At 33.5% G+C, this 15850-nt stretch overlaps 1 protein-coding gene across 1 annotated transcript in view; it reads left to right on the forward strand.

Annotated features, from left to right (window-relative positions):
- Sycp2 (synaptonemal complex protein 2) overlaps positions 1 to 15850 on the forward strand; it is a 52696-nt gene that overhangs the window by 22159 nt on the left and 14687 nt on the right. Inside the window, exons 18-29 of the mRNA XM_013024285.1 lie at positions 156 to 316; positions 2393 to 2462; positions 2771 to 2826; positions 3294 to 3429; positions 3580 to 4007; positions 5771 to 5898; positions 6945 to 6981; positions 10305 to 10369; positions 10462 to 10519; positions 10991 to 11046; positions 11678 to 11735; positions 12277 to 12445. Of these exons, the coding sequence (XP_012879739.1) occupies positions 156 to 316; positions 2393 to 2462; positions 2771 to 2826; positions 3294 to 3429; positions 3580 to 4007; positions 5771 to 5898; positions 6945 to 6981; positions 10305 to 10369; positions 10462 to 10519; positions 10991 to 11046; positions 11678 to 11735; positions 12277 to 12445 (1422 nt within the window). The remainder of the gene's footprint in view (positions 1 to 155; positions 317 to 2392; positions 2463 to 2770; positions 2827 to 3293; positions 3430 to 3579; positions 4008 to 5770; positions 5899 to 6944; positions 6982 to 10304; positions 10370 to 10461; positions 10520 to 10990; positions 11047 to 11677; positions 11736 to 12276; positions 12446 to 15850) is intronic.

The raw sequence follows: 15850 nt of genomic DNA on the forward strand, positions 1-15850 counted from the left end.
GCATTGTTTTCACTTATTCATCTAGCCAATAAAGCTGCATATCGTCCTAAGCCTTCCTTTCTTACTCCTCTTATCTGAATTAGCTTTCTCATCCTGAAAGTACCTCAGTAACAGAAATAAAAAACAGATTTACCTGTCTTTTGTCCTCCTTTTAGTAACACCACGAAGAAGAAGAAGTAAGCCACCACTGCTGCCAAGGCTAAGTTTCTCAGAAAAAGTTAATGTTCCTAATACATCCAAAAATGGATTGGATGATGCTTTATTACTTGAATCTAGAACATCTGAAAGAAGATGTAGAAGAAAAAATAGAGAAAAAGTAAGTATACTTTGAAAGTATTGTTAAAATAAAGTTTTAACATGTTGTTATAGTATTACAATGTATATTGAGCTAATTGTACTTTCAAATACTTGCTTAGTTTACAAAATTAGATTTTTTCTGTATATCATTATTGTCCTTGAAAGCAGTGCTTACAATAAAACTCAATGACATTAACATCTGTTCACTAGAGCTAATTTACACATTTGACAGGAGAAATGGACTTCCCGTCTTTATTTATATTTTTGCCAGCCCTGGATCTTGAACTTTGAGCCTGGTCACTGTCCCTGAGCTCCTTTACCTCAAGGCTAGCACTTGAGCCACAGTGCCACTTTTAGGTTTTTCTGTGATTTAATTGGAGAGAAGACTCTCACAAACTTATCTGCCTGGGTTGGCTTCAAACCATGATCCTTAGATCTCACCCTCCTGAGTAGCCAGAAATATAGGCATGAGCCACATTCTTTATATTTTAGTTTATTATGTATTTTTTCTTTGTCATTGTAAAACCTGCATATATTAATAGCTGATCCCATCCCAATATAGGGAACTATCTGCCAGATTAAGAAGGAAAGATAGGAAAGACAAAGTAAAAAAATATATCTGTTATGAAAAAGGCATGGTAAATACAGAAATGTGATATTCAATGGTATTTTCCTTTAAGTATATCAAAATCCTAGTGTAAGGATTAGACAGAATTTTGAGGTAATTATATCACTACATATAGCATCATATATATTTGTGTGTGTATACACACATATACACACATATGCACTAGTTAATGTATCATATGGAAGAGGCAGGTACCTAACCCACAGGATGGTCAAAATGAACCAGTGGCCTTTTAGGGAGATAGGGACAGTGAATTGAGATTTGAAGGACCAAAAGATTAGTCAAATGGATAATGAGGAAAAGGACATTTGTTCCAGGTAGTTGAAGGGATATCAAAGGGAATGGATAAGGGAAATGGTTTCTTAGAAAAATAAACTAATGTTGTAGGTGTGAAACATCCAGTATTTGTTCCCCAGTTGGATGAAGATGGTAAATTTCTCCTGAGAATCTATTGATGAAGGGGGCAATGGACAAATAAGTAATTTGGAATAGATATTGACCAAAGAGAGATCTAAAAATAAGTAAAGTGTTAGACAACATAGAGGGCCCAAATAAATTTAAGGCAGTTTAATCATGTCGTTAGTCCATAAATATATGCCCAGTAGTCTTGATGTTACAGTTAAAACTAAAGAGCAAAGTAAAGAATTTAAAAAAATAAAATGGGTATATGCAAAAAATAAAGGATATAAGAAGTGAAGATATTGGAAAAAACAGTTAAAGTAATAGTTTGATTCTTCTAGTTAAGCGTTTCTTAATAAGAATACTATTTTTCAGTTTTGTGGCATGGTCCTGACTATTGTAAGATAATTGACATTCTGCCTAGGACTGTTCTACATGTGTCAGAAGAACTGTTTGTCACTGTGAAAGCCTGCATATTTTTATAGCTGCTCCCATCACAATATAGGGATCTATCTGCTAGACTAAGAAAAAAGACAGATATAACAAAGTAAATTTTTTTGAGCTAGGCAGCATTTTTTATGAAAGTGATGGAAATTTTTATTTGATCTGAGATAAGTATGAGTCTGTGGCTATGGGACAAGGGTACTTGATGCAGACAAAAAGTTATCAGGGAAATGGCCAAATGCTTTAAAGCAATACTCCTAATTTCTAGCTTTTCTGTGTACTTCGGTGATGATAGTATAGAGATGTAGGCTAGGAAATCAGTAGTGATAGGAAATGTGCCATAGAGGTTCTAGAAATTATAATTGATAAAAATTGAATGATTATTCTGGCTAAGGATGAAATTAGAAAATTTTAGAACCTTCTGCCTCCTTGTGTGCAATTAAATTTATTTCCCTGTATTTTGTTATAGGCAGAGTTCTAGAGTAGATATAACACTGTCTGATATGACACTATCTGACTTTTATAGAAGGCATACTCATTTTTCAACCCTTAACACTTCTTTAAAAGCTGTTTGAATATAACACTTAATCTAACTCTACATTGAACCTGTTTTCTATGTTATAGCATATCAAAACTGCTAACATCGTAGAAAGGACAGAAAATGAGGACATTGAATTCCCAAATCAAAACCCAAGTAAGTATTTTTTAGTCAATTAAAAAAGATAAGGAGTTGGGAGAAACCAGGAGAAAGAAAACTCTCAGTAATACCTTTTGCTCACTGACTTTCACTGATGCCAGAGATTTATAACAAATGTGTTTAGCTTTAAACAAGGACATTTTTGAGATTATAAGGAAATAGCATATAACCATAGCTCCTAATAAGTTTGAGAGAGAGGAATTAAAATAAATCAATCTCTTTATCCCAATACAGTTATAATAACCCCATTTTACCTTCCAGTTGCATGAAAAAAATGAAAATTCTGTGATTTTTGTTTTATTTAGATGAACTCCATGATACCCTTTCTGATTCACAGACAGTGGAAAAAACAGATAAGCCTATGTAAGTATGAAAAAGTACATAAAATGATTTAGTAGATAGTAATGTTATTTTAGGTAGATAATATTAGATAGAACACATTTGACAGAAAGGGCTTTTATACATCTCTCAAGAATTACTATGATAGTACAGAAATAGTCTGTGTTTTCTCTATGTCATCCAACATAGTTTTTTCAATTTGAGGAACTTAAAAAGAACAAGATTTTTAAAAATTCAAGTATAAACGTGAAAATTTTAACTTTTTAAAAATTCATAGTATAATAAGCGATATTTAGGTAGTATCAAAGTAGTAGCACTAATATACTTTGAAATCTGATCAATTATATAATAAATTTAAATTTGTCATAACATGAAAAATTTCCATACTTTACCACTAACAAATTGTTTATAGTAAACATTGGTTAAATAAAAGTATAACAAGATCTTAAGAGGCATATACTGATGTTTTATAGAATTAAGCAAATGAACTTATTTTCTAGTGCTTTAGAAAACATGTGCGGGAACAAAATTCAATCTAAATGGGCATGTTGGACACCTGTAACAACCATTAAACTATGTAAAAGCAACAGAACCAGTACTTTATCAAGAGACACATTTAATCAAGGTGAGAGAGTTTTATCTGTATTCAATAGTAGTTCAGGAAATAATTTCCTCAAAGTCTAATAAATAGTTAAATTTTAATTTTATTTATTTAAATATTTTTAGATATTAATTTACTCATTTTGTAAGAATTAATTTCTCATTATCCCATTAGATGTTTGTGTTCACAAAAACTATTCTAAACAAAAATCACCTTCATCTATCTCTGATGATGATTCTGAAGAAACAGTGGAGACGAAATACAGGAAAGTAATAGAGGAACCTGACAAAACAGACAAAGCAGTAGTTTGCAAAAGAAACAATCAGCAACAAAATTATCCTAAATATTCAGACCAGAAAGATACTGAAAATGCTACTCAGAGTGATTGGCATATTGAATCTGAAACTACTTTTAAGTCAGTTCTTCTAAACAAGACAACTGAAGAATCTCTGATCTATAGGAAGAAGTACATCTTATCAAAAGACGTGAATACTGATGTTTGTAATAAAAGTTCTCCTAGAAAAAGGCCAAACAGTCATATAAAATCAGGCACAGAATCATCTTCTGATCTTAATTCCTGGGATTTGAAACAAAAAACAATGGTGAGTTCTCATTATGGTTTGATTTCTACATATCCATAAGATACCTATATTATAAGAAAATGGAAAATGATTGTTGCAGATTTAATGTAGTTAATTGCCTGGAGACCAGGTGTGAGTTCCCCCTTAAACTCCTCATTCAATTCTCCGTAATTTCTTCACTGATAGAACAGTACTTCACATATATCAAGCCTGAAAATAGGTATAGGATAAATGAATAAATAAATAGGTATAGAATAAATGAATAGGTATAGAATAAATAAAATAAATGAAAAATAGGTATAGAATAAATATGAATAAATGGACCCTATTTCTTCTTTTTGTGTTTGTCTGTCTTTTTTTTTTTTGCTGGTCCTGGGGCTTGAACTCTAGGTCTGGGCACTATCTCTTCTTTTGCTCAAGGCAAGCAGTCTACCACTTGAGCAAGAGTGCCACTTCCAGATTTTTTGAGTAGTTTATTGAAGAAAAGAGTCTCATGGAGTTTCCTGCCCAGGCTGGCTTTGAACCTCCATCCTCAGATCTCAGCCTCCTGAGTAGCTAGGATTATTGGTGTGAGCCACTGGTGCTTGGCTTCTTTCTGTCTTTTTAAAGAAGCATATCAAGATGTTCATCTCTCAGAAATTTTGTCTTTCTTTTTAATATGTGGTTCTTTGGTCTATTTTTTCTGTATCCTACTAATAGTAAAAACATTTATTTTTGCAGAAGAATCATTTAGCAGATTCTGAAAACACAGAATTCTGGTTAAATATCTTTTATGGTTTGTGTATGAAGTATCCTCCAAAAGATTGCATTGAATCTAGCCATCAGTCATCTAGTCATCAGGAGATCCTTAGATTACAGAAGTGGTAACTTCATCATTGGACTAACCTAAACCACTGATGATGACTTCATGCTTCTATCCTCTTAAAGCAAGCACCTTAAAAGAATCTAGAAGTTTGTAGAGAGTTGGCATAATTTCTTCATTAAATTTTGACTAAATCCACCAGTGAATCCATCAGGACCTGGTGTTTGTTTTGTATAACATATATATTAAATTGCATCAATTAACTTTTCATATTTATGTGTGTATGTGTATATTTAGATGATCTATTTTTCTTTGCCAAAGTTTCAGTAAATTGTATCCTTCAAGAAATTGGTCTAACTATGTTGGATATGAACATTACAATTTGGGGGGTAGGGAAATAGGGAGAGTAAGTGGGAGATAATGAGGGATGGGGTAACAATGATTAAAAACACATGAACTTATTGCCTTACTTATGTAACTGTAAACCCCTACTCATCACCTTTTCAGTAAAAATTAAACAAATTTAAAAACAAATCTATTTCATGCAGATTATTAAATTTGTAGACATATAATTCATTCAATTAATAATAGTAATACTTGATAATAAAATATTAATAGTATTATCACTTCATTACAGGCATTAGCAATTTCTGTCTGGAATCTTTTTTGGTATTCTTCCTCCAGTAACTTGGTTACAGGTTTATCAATTGCATTCATCTGGCTACTTTTTCCCCTTAAGTATTTTATTCTCATGTATACTAACTTTAAAAAGATTTCTACAGAGTATTCTGCACAGATCCATGCTTAAAGACATATCTGTGGTTTTTAATGCATTATAAAATTCAAACTTATTATTTCTGACCCCATATTTCTCTTTGTAAAATTGTAACAGAACTAGATTTTTCTTTATTTCCCTTTTATCCTTTATGTTCCTTTGGAAGATAGATGGAAGAGTTTTAAGGTAATTAATGACTTATTTCAGAGAGAACAGTCAAAAGAGAAAGGATTTACTGAGGCAGCAGAATCTTTGATAACTCAAATTAATAAGAGATACAAACCAACAGATGATGCAAAGTCTACACGAAAATTAAAGGACTCTTTGATTGACAGGTATGTTCATAAATTTCACAAATGAATATTTTTCTAGCAGATATGATTCAGTTACACAGTTTAGAAAAGGTTAGTTTTAAATATACATTCAAATAATGTAAATTTTCACTAGAAAACATAGTGGCTAATTACCTTTAGAGAATTAAATTTGAAATATGGCAGTCTAGCATCTAGTTACATTTTAAAACATGTCAAAAATAAAACCCCATATCATATCAACCGAATATAGTAACACATACCTATATAATCCCAGCACTTGGGAGGTTACAGCAAGAAGAGTACAATATAGTCTGAGCTAATGTGAGGCCCTGTATCAAAACAAGAATAGCGAGAAAAAATAAAAATACAACACACTGTTGCAGACAAATCTTTAGGATATAGACATCTTTGGGCTGTATTTATCATAACTTGTAATACTAAAACTAAAAATACTTAAATATATTTCATAATGAGATGTAAAGTATCAATGAAATTTTTTTGGGGGGGTCTGGTCGTGGGGCCTGAACTCTGGGCCTGGGCGCTGTCCCTCAGCTCTTCAGCTCAAGGCTAGCACTCTACCACTTGAGCCACATCGCCACTTCTGACATTTTTTCTTTTTGCTTATGTGGTACTGAGGAATCGAACCCAGGGCCTCAAGCTTGCAAGGCAAGCACTCTACCACTGAGCCACCTTCCCAGCCCCAATGAAAATTATTTTAATGTTTGAAATTACATATTCCTTACTTGCAAGCCTTCTGAAAGTTAACTCTTCTTATAAAATGTCTATAGTCTATCTGGTTGTTAATTCAAGTGTAAATTTATTCTGAACTTATTGTATAAGGAAAATGACTCATGGAAGAACCCCAAGTCTAAAATTGTTTGGCACTTCTCAGTGCATTAATGATTCACTAGTGAAGTTGTAAAAATATCAGACTGACCATGGATTTCACCTTTTGGTTGCACATTTTATAGCATATAGAATATAGATTTAGTATGTTTTACCTATGTAAAATGGCTTTTATGAAAAATATTCTGATAATTGGTTTTTATTGTCAATCTTTTTTATAGTCGGATTTCAAACAAATCTGATCTACAACTTAATAAGGTATGTATTAATAAGGTATGTATTTAGTTAATTTCATTAAGCCTATAATCATACTTGATTTTTTTATCACAGACACTAAAATGGTAGTAAAATGGAATTTTATTTAATGTTTTTGGAACATGGCTAATAGCTTATCACAACAGACAAGTGTAGTGGCAAGTACTCCAAACAGCCCATTAACTTTCTAAGTTCTATTTTTGAAAGAACATGCTATATATAAAGATGAGCCTAATATTTTCACTTTTTATTAATGATTCAGTATTTATCACCATAGTTTTGCTAAGTGAATCCATCTGTCCTAACAGTTGGATTTTTCTGAATACTAATTTTGTTTAAAACAAAAAATTTACTACTCACCCAAATTTAAATACCAATCCTCTCCCTCTCCTCCTCCCTCTCCCCCCTCTCCTCTCTCTTTCCTCCCTCTCTTTCTCCCCTTTCTCTCTCCCCTCTCTCTTCTCTCTTCCTCTCCTCCCTCTTTCTCCCCCTCTCTCTTTCTTTCTCTTCCCTCCTCTCTCCTCTCTCCTCTTTCCTGTCTTCTCCTCTCCTCTCCTGTCTCCTGTCTCCTCTGCTTGAACTTGGGGCTTGTGCTCTGTCTCTGAGATCTTTTGCTCAAGACTAGCTCTCTGACACTTTGAGCCACAGTGTCACATCTGGTTTTTGAGTGGTTAATTGGAGATAAGAGTCTCATGGACTTTCTTGCTTGGGCTGGCTTTGAACAGTAATTGTCAGATCTCAGCTTCCTAAGTAGCTAGAATTACAGATATATGCCACCAGCATCTGGAAAATTTTCTTTTATTTTTTTAATGTTTTGGTCAGTCATGGGGCTTGAACTCTAGGCTTGGGCGCTGTCCCTCAGCTCTTCAGCTCAAGGCGAGTGCTCTACCACTTGAGCTACAGCGCCACTTCCAGTTTTCTGGTGGTTTATTGGAGATAGGAGTCTCACAGTCTTTCCGGCCTGGGTTGGCTTTGAACCACAATCCTCAGATCTCAGCCTCCTGAGTAGCTAAGATTACAGGCGTGAGCCACCAGCACCCGGCAAAAATTTCTTTTATTTATTTCTTAATATTTTTTGTGTCCACTAAATTCATCAAGTTTTGAAGTTCACCCTCTATAAATTCCTCTTTGTCTTCTCTCTTGTCTATGCCAACTCCTATTAGTTTCAGTTCTAATGTCTGATTCCTAGATTGTTACAATGGACTTTATGAAATTCTGCTTAACTATAGTATGTCTGTATGCCAGTCCTTTCATTACATTTAATTCTACCTTGTTTTCTTTAATAAATTACACACACACACACACACACACACACACACACAGCTTTAATCAGGTAATGCTATTTTTCTGAAATGTGCTTTGTTCCCTGTACTTTGTGAGTTAATCAGATATATAGAGACATATCTATATATCTCTCTATATATAATGGCTCACTATTCCCTTTAAAAGACTAGATTGTTAACGTAATATTGGTTTCCTCAACATGTTTTCTTCAGGCTAAAATTATACTGGTAGCCCACTGTGGTGGCTTATAGCTATAATCCCAATACTTGGGAGGCTGAGGCAGGAGGATATTGAGTTCAGATCCAGCCTGATATATATTATATTTACATATATATGTTACATATAATATGTAACATAGCCCTGGGTTCCAGCTGCAGTACTATCACTACCAACAGTAACAACAGAAATAACACTGGAAAGGATAGTCAGATAGTGATCAGAGAAGGGATTCTATAGTGTGATAAACTTTTTGGAATAATTAAAGTAATTCTATATAAAATAGCCAAAAATAAACTTGAAAGAGAATCACACATTGAAATGAACATTTTTTAAAAATGTTTCTGAATTACTGGATACTAAATAGGCCTTTGATTATTTCTGATTATTGATCCATTATTCCATGGCATTATTAAAAAATTTTATTTTTTTTGCCTTTCAAAATATTTATATATCATAACCGTTTCTTTAATAATAATTAATTTGTTAAATTTTATTTGACTTTTACTCTCACGAAGTGACTTAATTGAATAATTTTATACATATTTCCCCTAGTAATTCTAGTTGATTTTTTTACTCTTTTACATGAGATTTTATGTAAACCTGAAGTTATTTCAAAGTTTTATATTTGAGACTAAAGCAAATGAAATTTCTGAAACAAAGTAAAAATGTACTAGTTTTATAACTCTAGAGACACTAAAATTTAGTAGATAGAGAACTAGTAAGAACATTATATACAGCTATGTTGGCAAATTTTAAGGATTTAAATATTTTATATTAAGTTTGCAATACCTTCTATTTTATTTTGTTAGTACATGTATTTAAGTCTTCAATAAATTTAAAACTGAAGATGCTTACTATTTATATATTTTAAGGCTTATACATGGTATTGCATGGTGAATTATATGGTTACTATATTCAAACAACCATCATTTCACTTAATTACCCCTTTAGTGGAAAAGGGCAAGAGCATCTAAAATCTATTCTCCTAGAAAATATCCTATATATAATACATTTTAAACAGATTTCTGGACTTTATTCATCTTCTATATCTGCAACTTGGTATTCTTCAACCAGCCTCTCCCTGTTTCCTTCTCCTGATCCCACTCTGGAAATCACAATTTTACCTTCTACTTCTATGTGACATTTTCTTGCAGATTCTACAAATAAGCAAGATCACGCAATGTTTTCCCTTTTCTGTCATGTTCATTTAGGCATAACGTCCTTGAGGTTTATCCATATTATCACAAAGGGCCTTTTGGCTTTTTGTTTGTTTGATCGTGGGGCCTGAACTCAGGGCCTGGGCACTGTCCCTAAGCTTAAGGGCTAGCATTCTACCACTTCGAGTCACAGCGCCATTTCTGGTTTTCTGGTGGTTCATTGGAGTTAAGAGTCTCATAGACTTGCCTGCCTGGGCTGGCTTCAAACTTCTATCCTCAGATCTCAATCTTCTGAGTAGCTAGGATGACAGACATGAAACATAGGCACCCAGCTATGGTCTTCTGTTTATAAAACTAGAAAATATTCCTGTATGTATGTGTTGTATGTACCACAGTTTTCTTACCTATCTGTCAACAGACACTTGTTTTCGAATGTTACAATGAACATGAGAGTATAGATATCTTTATAAGGCAGTGATTTCATTTCTTTAAGAGTATATTTTTATTTAATCTACCTAAAGAAAATATTACACATGCTAGATTAACATTAGTGTAAGCATACTGAAAAATATTTGGAAATTTAACTGCACGTGATTTGTTTGCCACATATAGTAATCTATCAGCTTAAATTGTTTATGCAAACTATTCTTTGATATTTTGGAAAAGGTTCAGAAAAAAAGTTACCGAAAATTGAAGACTACTTTTGTTAATGTTACTTCTGAAGGCCCATTGTAAGTAATAATTTTTATAACTATTTTCATTTCTTCACATTTGAAGTATATACTTACTACAACTGAGCTAATATTTGTTCTCATTTTCACAGGGACGATGTTTACAATTTTAATTTGAGTGGAGCTGAGGAACCTGTTATAAAACTTGGAGTAAGCTTGCAGCCAATGGTTTTTAAATTTCACTCTTTAGTGGTTATTTTGCATTTACTGTGTAGTTATGAGAATGTTTTTGATGTACATCTTATAGATATACTTCAAATTTTCAAAAGTAAGTAATCAATAGGGTAACTAGTCTAGGTGTACCTAGTTTTGTTGTAATTGTTTCATTTTTTTCTCCAAATCTTTGGTAACTAAGGGTAGAAGGATTTACTTTATCACAAAAATCACTTTTTCTATAATAGGACAAATTTAAAACATTCTTATTTGTTCTGTTTTTCATATAATTTATTGTATTAGCTTTCTTCTTAAGTAAAAAAAACTACAGCCAGTTTAGTTTTATTTTTAAATTTTATGATTCTATCAATAGAAACTAGGTACTGGGTACTTATTTCCATGGTTTTCATTTACTTTGTGCAGTAAGATGTCTTTTTTTTTCTTTTCAAATGTTGATTTACTACATAGATTCAAGAATTTCAAGCCGCAACTAAAGAGACCTCCAAGGATAATTCAATAAAACTGTAGGTGTTTTCATTATAATTAGTTCAGATTAAAATTTAGCTTCATCTCCCCTTAGGCCTGTCTTTCTGAGAATTTTTAACATGAGAAGAGTAAATAAAATGTTGTTGTGAGCTGGGCACTGGTGGCTCATGCCTGTAAATCCTAAGTTACTCAGGAGGCTGAGATCTGAGAATCACTGTTTAAAGCCAGCCCAGGCAAGAAAGTCCATGAGACTCTTATCTACAATTAACCACCAGAAAACCAGAAGTGGCGCTATGGCTCAAGTGATAGGGCAATAGCCTTGAGCTGAAGAGCTGAGGGACAGCACCCAGGCCTAGAGTTCAAGCCCCATGACCAGAAAAAAAAAATGCTGTCATGATTAGTCCCATTGTGATTGTTACTTTAGCCTTTACTTTTAAATTTAATGTGCAAATTCTCAGTAATTTGAATATCATGTATCCTATAAAGCTAAAGTGATTTAGTTCTTTAAATACAACCTCTTTATTTTAAAATTAACTGAAATTTAAAGATTATATAAGTAATTATTGAAAGAATTTGAGACTGAAAACTCTTACTTCACTGTCTAGTGGAGGGTGTCTTGAGACAGTAACATGACAGGTATTCTAAAATTCATATGTATTTTTGCTTAAGGACTGATTTAAGGAATCCTGATGAACTTGAAACTTCTCTCAGAACAAAAGATAAAAGAGTAAGTCATAACAATATTTCTATTAGTAACATTTTAATTTCTGAAGAACTTGAGAACAAAATGTTTTGCTTTTTCACTCTGAGTTTATCCATGTTTCCATTATGACTTTTCCTAGCATCTTTGAAATATTTGTTATAATTTAGTAATAGAAAAATTGACAGTGTTACTTCTTATTTTGACTGTTTTAGGCTATATTTTTAGAACCAAGCTGTTAACTGCGAATTAACAAGACTAACACTGAAATACAAATCTCACATATGTGCCTATATATATCTCAGTGACTTTCTTGGATAAGTCATTAATACCATGTAGAAAAGTACGCTAAGAAATGAGATGTGAAGGGTAGAGATATAGCTCAGTGGGAGAGTGATTTTGCAGCATCTACAAGGCCCTGTCTTTAATCCTCAGCAGGGGGAGGAGAGAGAGGGAGTAGTTTTCATGCTTTTTAAACTTTGACTTGTTGGGGATAGCTTAATCTATTTTGCATGTGATACAGTAGGACATATTTCTTCAAATAAAGCATTTTTGTCTTTTCAAATAGATGATATCAAGTCATGTAAAGAAGAATCTCTTTAGTGATACTGAAACAGAGCACACATGTGATGATGGTAAAACTGATATTAGCTGGCTACAAGGATCAAACACAAAACCACAGCCAAGTGCTCATAACAGAAGCAAACATTTGAAGAAGTATACAAACAAAAAATCAAGTAAGAATTTTTCACCATTTCAAATATACAATGCTTTATTGGCTGTTAAGAATGCTTTCTATGTAGATTGTAATGCTATACCATAGGAATAGAATAAAACACTCTACTAGTTATGCTTTTATAATTTTGGTAATATAATTATATTTAAATTAGTTTTCCATAACCCTTGGTTATGACTGTCACCACTTGTCTACTTATCACTCGATTATTTAACTAATGAGTCATTGTAAATAATATGATAAGTATTCATGAAACCAGCACTGTTTTTTATTTTTTATTGTGAAAATACTGTACAGAGGGATTACAATTACATGGGCAAGATAATGAATACATTTCTTTTTTTGCGGGAGGGAGGGGTCTGGTCGTGGGGCCTGAACTCTGGGCCTGGGCGCTGTCCCTCAGCTCTTCAGCTCAAGGCTAGCGCTCTACAACTTGAGCCACAGCGCCACTTCCGGCTTTTTTCTTTTTGCTTATGTGGTGCTGAGGAATCGAACCCAGGGCCTCAGGCATGCAAGGCAAGCGTTCTACCACTGAGCTACCTTCCCAGCCCCAATGAGTACATTTCTTATCAAGCATTGTAGCCTCCTCCTTTGTTTCCCCTTCCCATTCCTTCCCATCCTCTCCCCACCAACATTCTTAAGAGAAAAGCAAGGTTTGGATCCTGACGCTAACTTTCATCTTATTTATTGTCATTTATGAATTACATATGTACTTGTAAAAGTTTATATATATTTACATATATTTATATACACATTTGACTTCATCCCACTTTATTGTTGTAGTCAACATAAATACATTTTAGGAATTCATCCAGATGTAATTAAAGATTATAGAAAAAGGCTTTAAAAAACCTAATGTCTTTAAATACTGGTACAAAAGGGTTTTAATTCAACAAGTCAGTTTATGTACACCACTGCTTCTTGATGAGCATTACTCTCTCCTCATTTACTTCTCCCATCTATCCCAATCCAGCCCTTCTCCTTCAATGTCTTGGTTCTATTTTCATGTATTTACCTTGAATATTGTGACTGTACCCTATTCCTCTCTTCATTCCTCTGCTCCCCACTTAAAGCCCTACCCAACCCAGATGTGTTTCATCTTCCTAGAACTCATCATCTGTTAATTGTACAAAGGGGCTACACTATGTAAATCCACTTACGTGTATAGCATAATTTAGTTTGATCATATATATAAGCATATGGTCCTATATATGTGTATATATATGATTATATTTTAGGTCTAACTTCCACATACAAGAGAAATCACACACCTGTTGTCTCTCTGAGGCTTACTTATTTTACTCACCATAATTTTTTCCAGATTCATCTATTTTCCTGAAAATGATATGATTATTCCTGATGGATATTCCTGTGTAGTTGTAGGGTACCTGGGCTGTTTCCATAATTTACCTATGATGAATAGAATTTCAATGAACATGAATATACAATTGCCTTATTCTATCCTATTTTACAACAGGATTAAAATTTCTTTTGGATCAATGCCCAAGAATGTTTTCTCTGGATCAAAGAATAGTTTTTGAGGAATATCTATATAGATTTCCATAGTGGTCGCATTAACATACATTCCGCTACCAACATGTTAAGGTTCATGTCTTAAGGTTGCCAGGGGTGGCGTCCTCACCAGCATTTCTTGTGTTGACATTCTTGATGATGGCCATTCCAGCTGGAGTGATATGGAATTTGAATAACTCTTTTGATTTGCATTTTCCCTATGGCCAGGAATATGGAGTACTTCTTCATGTGTTTATTGGCCATCTGTACATCATCTTCTGAGAAGTATCTGTTTAGCTCCTTTGCCCATTTATTGAGTTCAACTGGTTATTTGGGGAGGGTAGCTTTTAAGCTCCATGTATATTTTGGCTACTAGATCCTTCAGATATACAGCTTCCGAAGATTTGCTGTCATTCTATAGGCTGTCCTTTTAGCTTAGTAACTATATCCTTCGCTGTGCAGAAGCTTTTGAACTTGAATGTGATCCCATTTATCAACTATCTCTCCTATTTTCTGAGCCCCTGAATTCTATTCAGAAAGTTGCTGCCTATGCCAATGAGTTCTAGTGTTCCCTCACTCCCAGGAGTAGTTTCTGGGTGTATATCATTGAGGTCTTTGATCCACTTTGAATTGATATTTGTAACAGATGAGAGGCTGGAACACAGTTTTCCTTCTGCATTCAGATGTCCAATTTTCCCAGCACCATTTGTTGACGAGACTGTCTTTATCCAACATAGGTTGTTGCTTCCTTGTCAAAAGTTGGAAGGCTGAAGTTGTGTGGGTTCTGGGTCTTCTAGTTTGTTCTATATCATCTGAAAACAGATTAGTTTGACTTCTACCTTCTGTATTTGGATTCCTTTTATATCTTGCTCTTGCCTTGCTGGGTCTGAATAGAAATTCTAGTATAATATTGTATAGGAGTAGAGAGAGTGGATATTCTTATTCCTGATTTTTGAGGGAGTAGTTTCAGTTTTTCACCATTTAGTATGATGCTGGCCAAAGGTTTGTCACATGTGTTATGTTGAGGTACAATCCTGTTCCTAGCTTCTCCAGAACCTTCATCATAAAATGATGTTGGATGATGCTAAAGGCCTTCTCTGCCTCTATTCAGATGATCATGTGATTTTCATCCTTGATTCTGTCTATGTACTGAATTACCAGAAAGTTTTCTTGTAGATTTTTGCCTAAGTCTTCCACAAGGTATTTTCCTAGAATCTGGCTACTACCTTTTCTTGTGATAGTAACTTCTTGAAGTAGTTGAGTAAGGGCCTAAGGTACTGATTTGGGCTAGATAATGAAATTTTCTTCCTAACTAACCATCAATGATAGTGTTTGGTAAAACGTTAGATTTTATATACTCAATTTTTAAAATAAGGCAATGTTTTCTATTTAAGCTTATCAGCTTTTATTTTGGGATAAAAATAACCAGTAATGCTCTGTGGTGGGGGGTAAGTGTGGGCTTAAAAGAAGTGAAAATAGAAGTGAATTTGAGCATATTTTAGAGATGAGGATGAATCTTACCAACAGATTAGATTGCATACAGGTACACAGACAAAAAATTGAGTAGGGTAATTTTATACAAAGGGAGATAAGTATGAAATGACACAGTATATTCAGAAAATGAAGAATTGGAGTAGTTGGAATATTGTTTATATTTGTGGGAATAATAATATAAAGTAAAGCTGGATGTGATGATGAAGTAGATGCTGAAGTTGATTAAAGCTAAGGAGACATAACACTGACATGTCTTCAAAGAACTTAATCATAATGGAAAGATGTACAAATAAAAATAAAGTGTAAAATAGAAGACTAGAAGGGTTTTTGTTTGTTTTTTGAATTGTTGGTCATGGGGCTTGAACTCTAGGCCTAGGCATTGTCCCTCAGCTCTTCAGCT

The sequence above is a fragment of the Dipodomys ordii genome, unplaced genomic scaffold, assembly GCF_000151885.1.
Source record: "Dipodomys ordii isolate 6190 unplaced genomic scaffold, Dord_2.0 Scaffold75, whole genome shotgun sequence".
Taxonomy (NCBI): Eukaryota; Metazoa; Chordata; class Mammalia; order Rodentia; family Heteromyidae; genus Dipodomys; species Dipodomys ordii.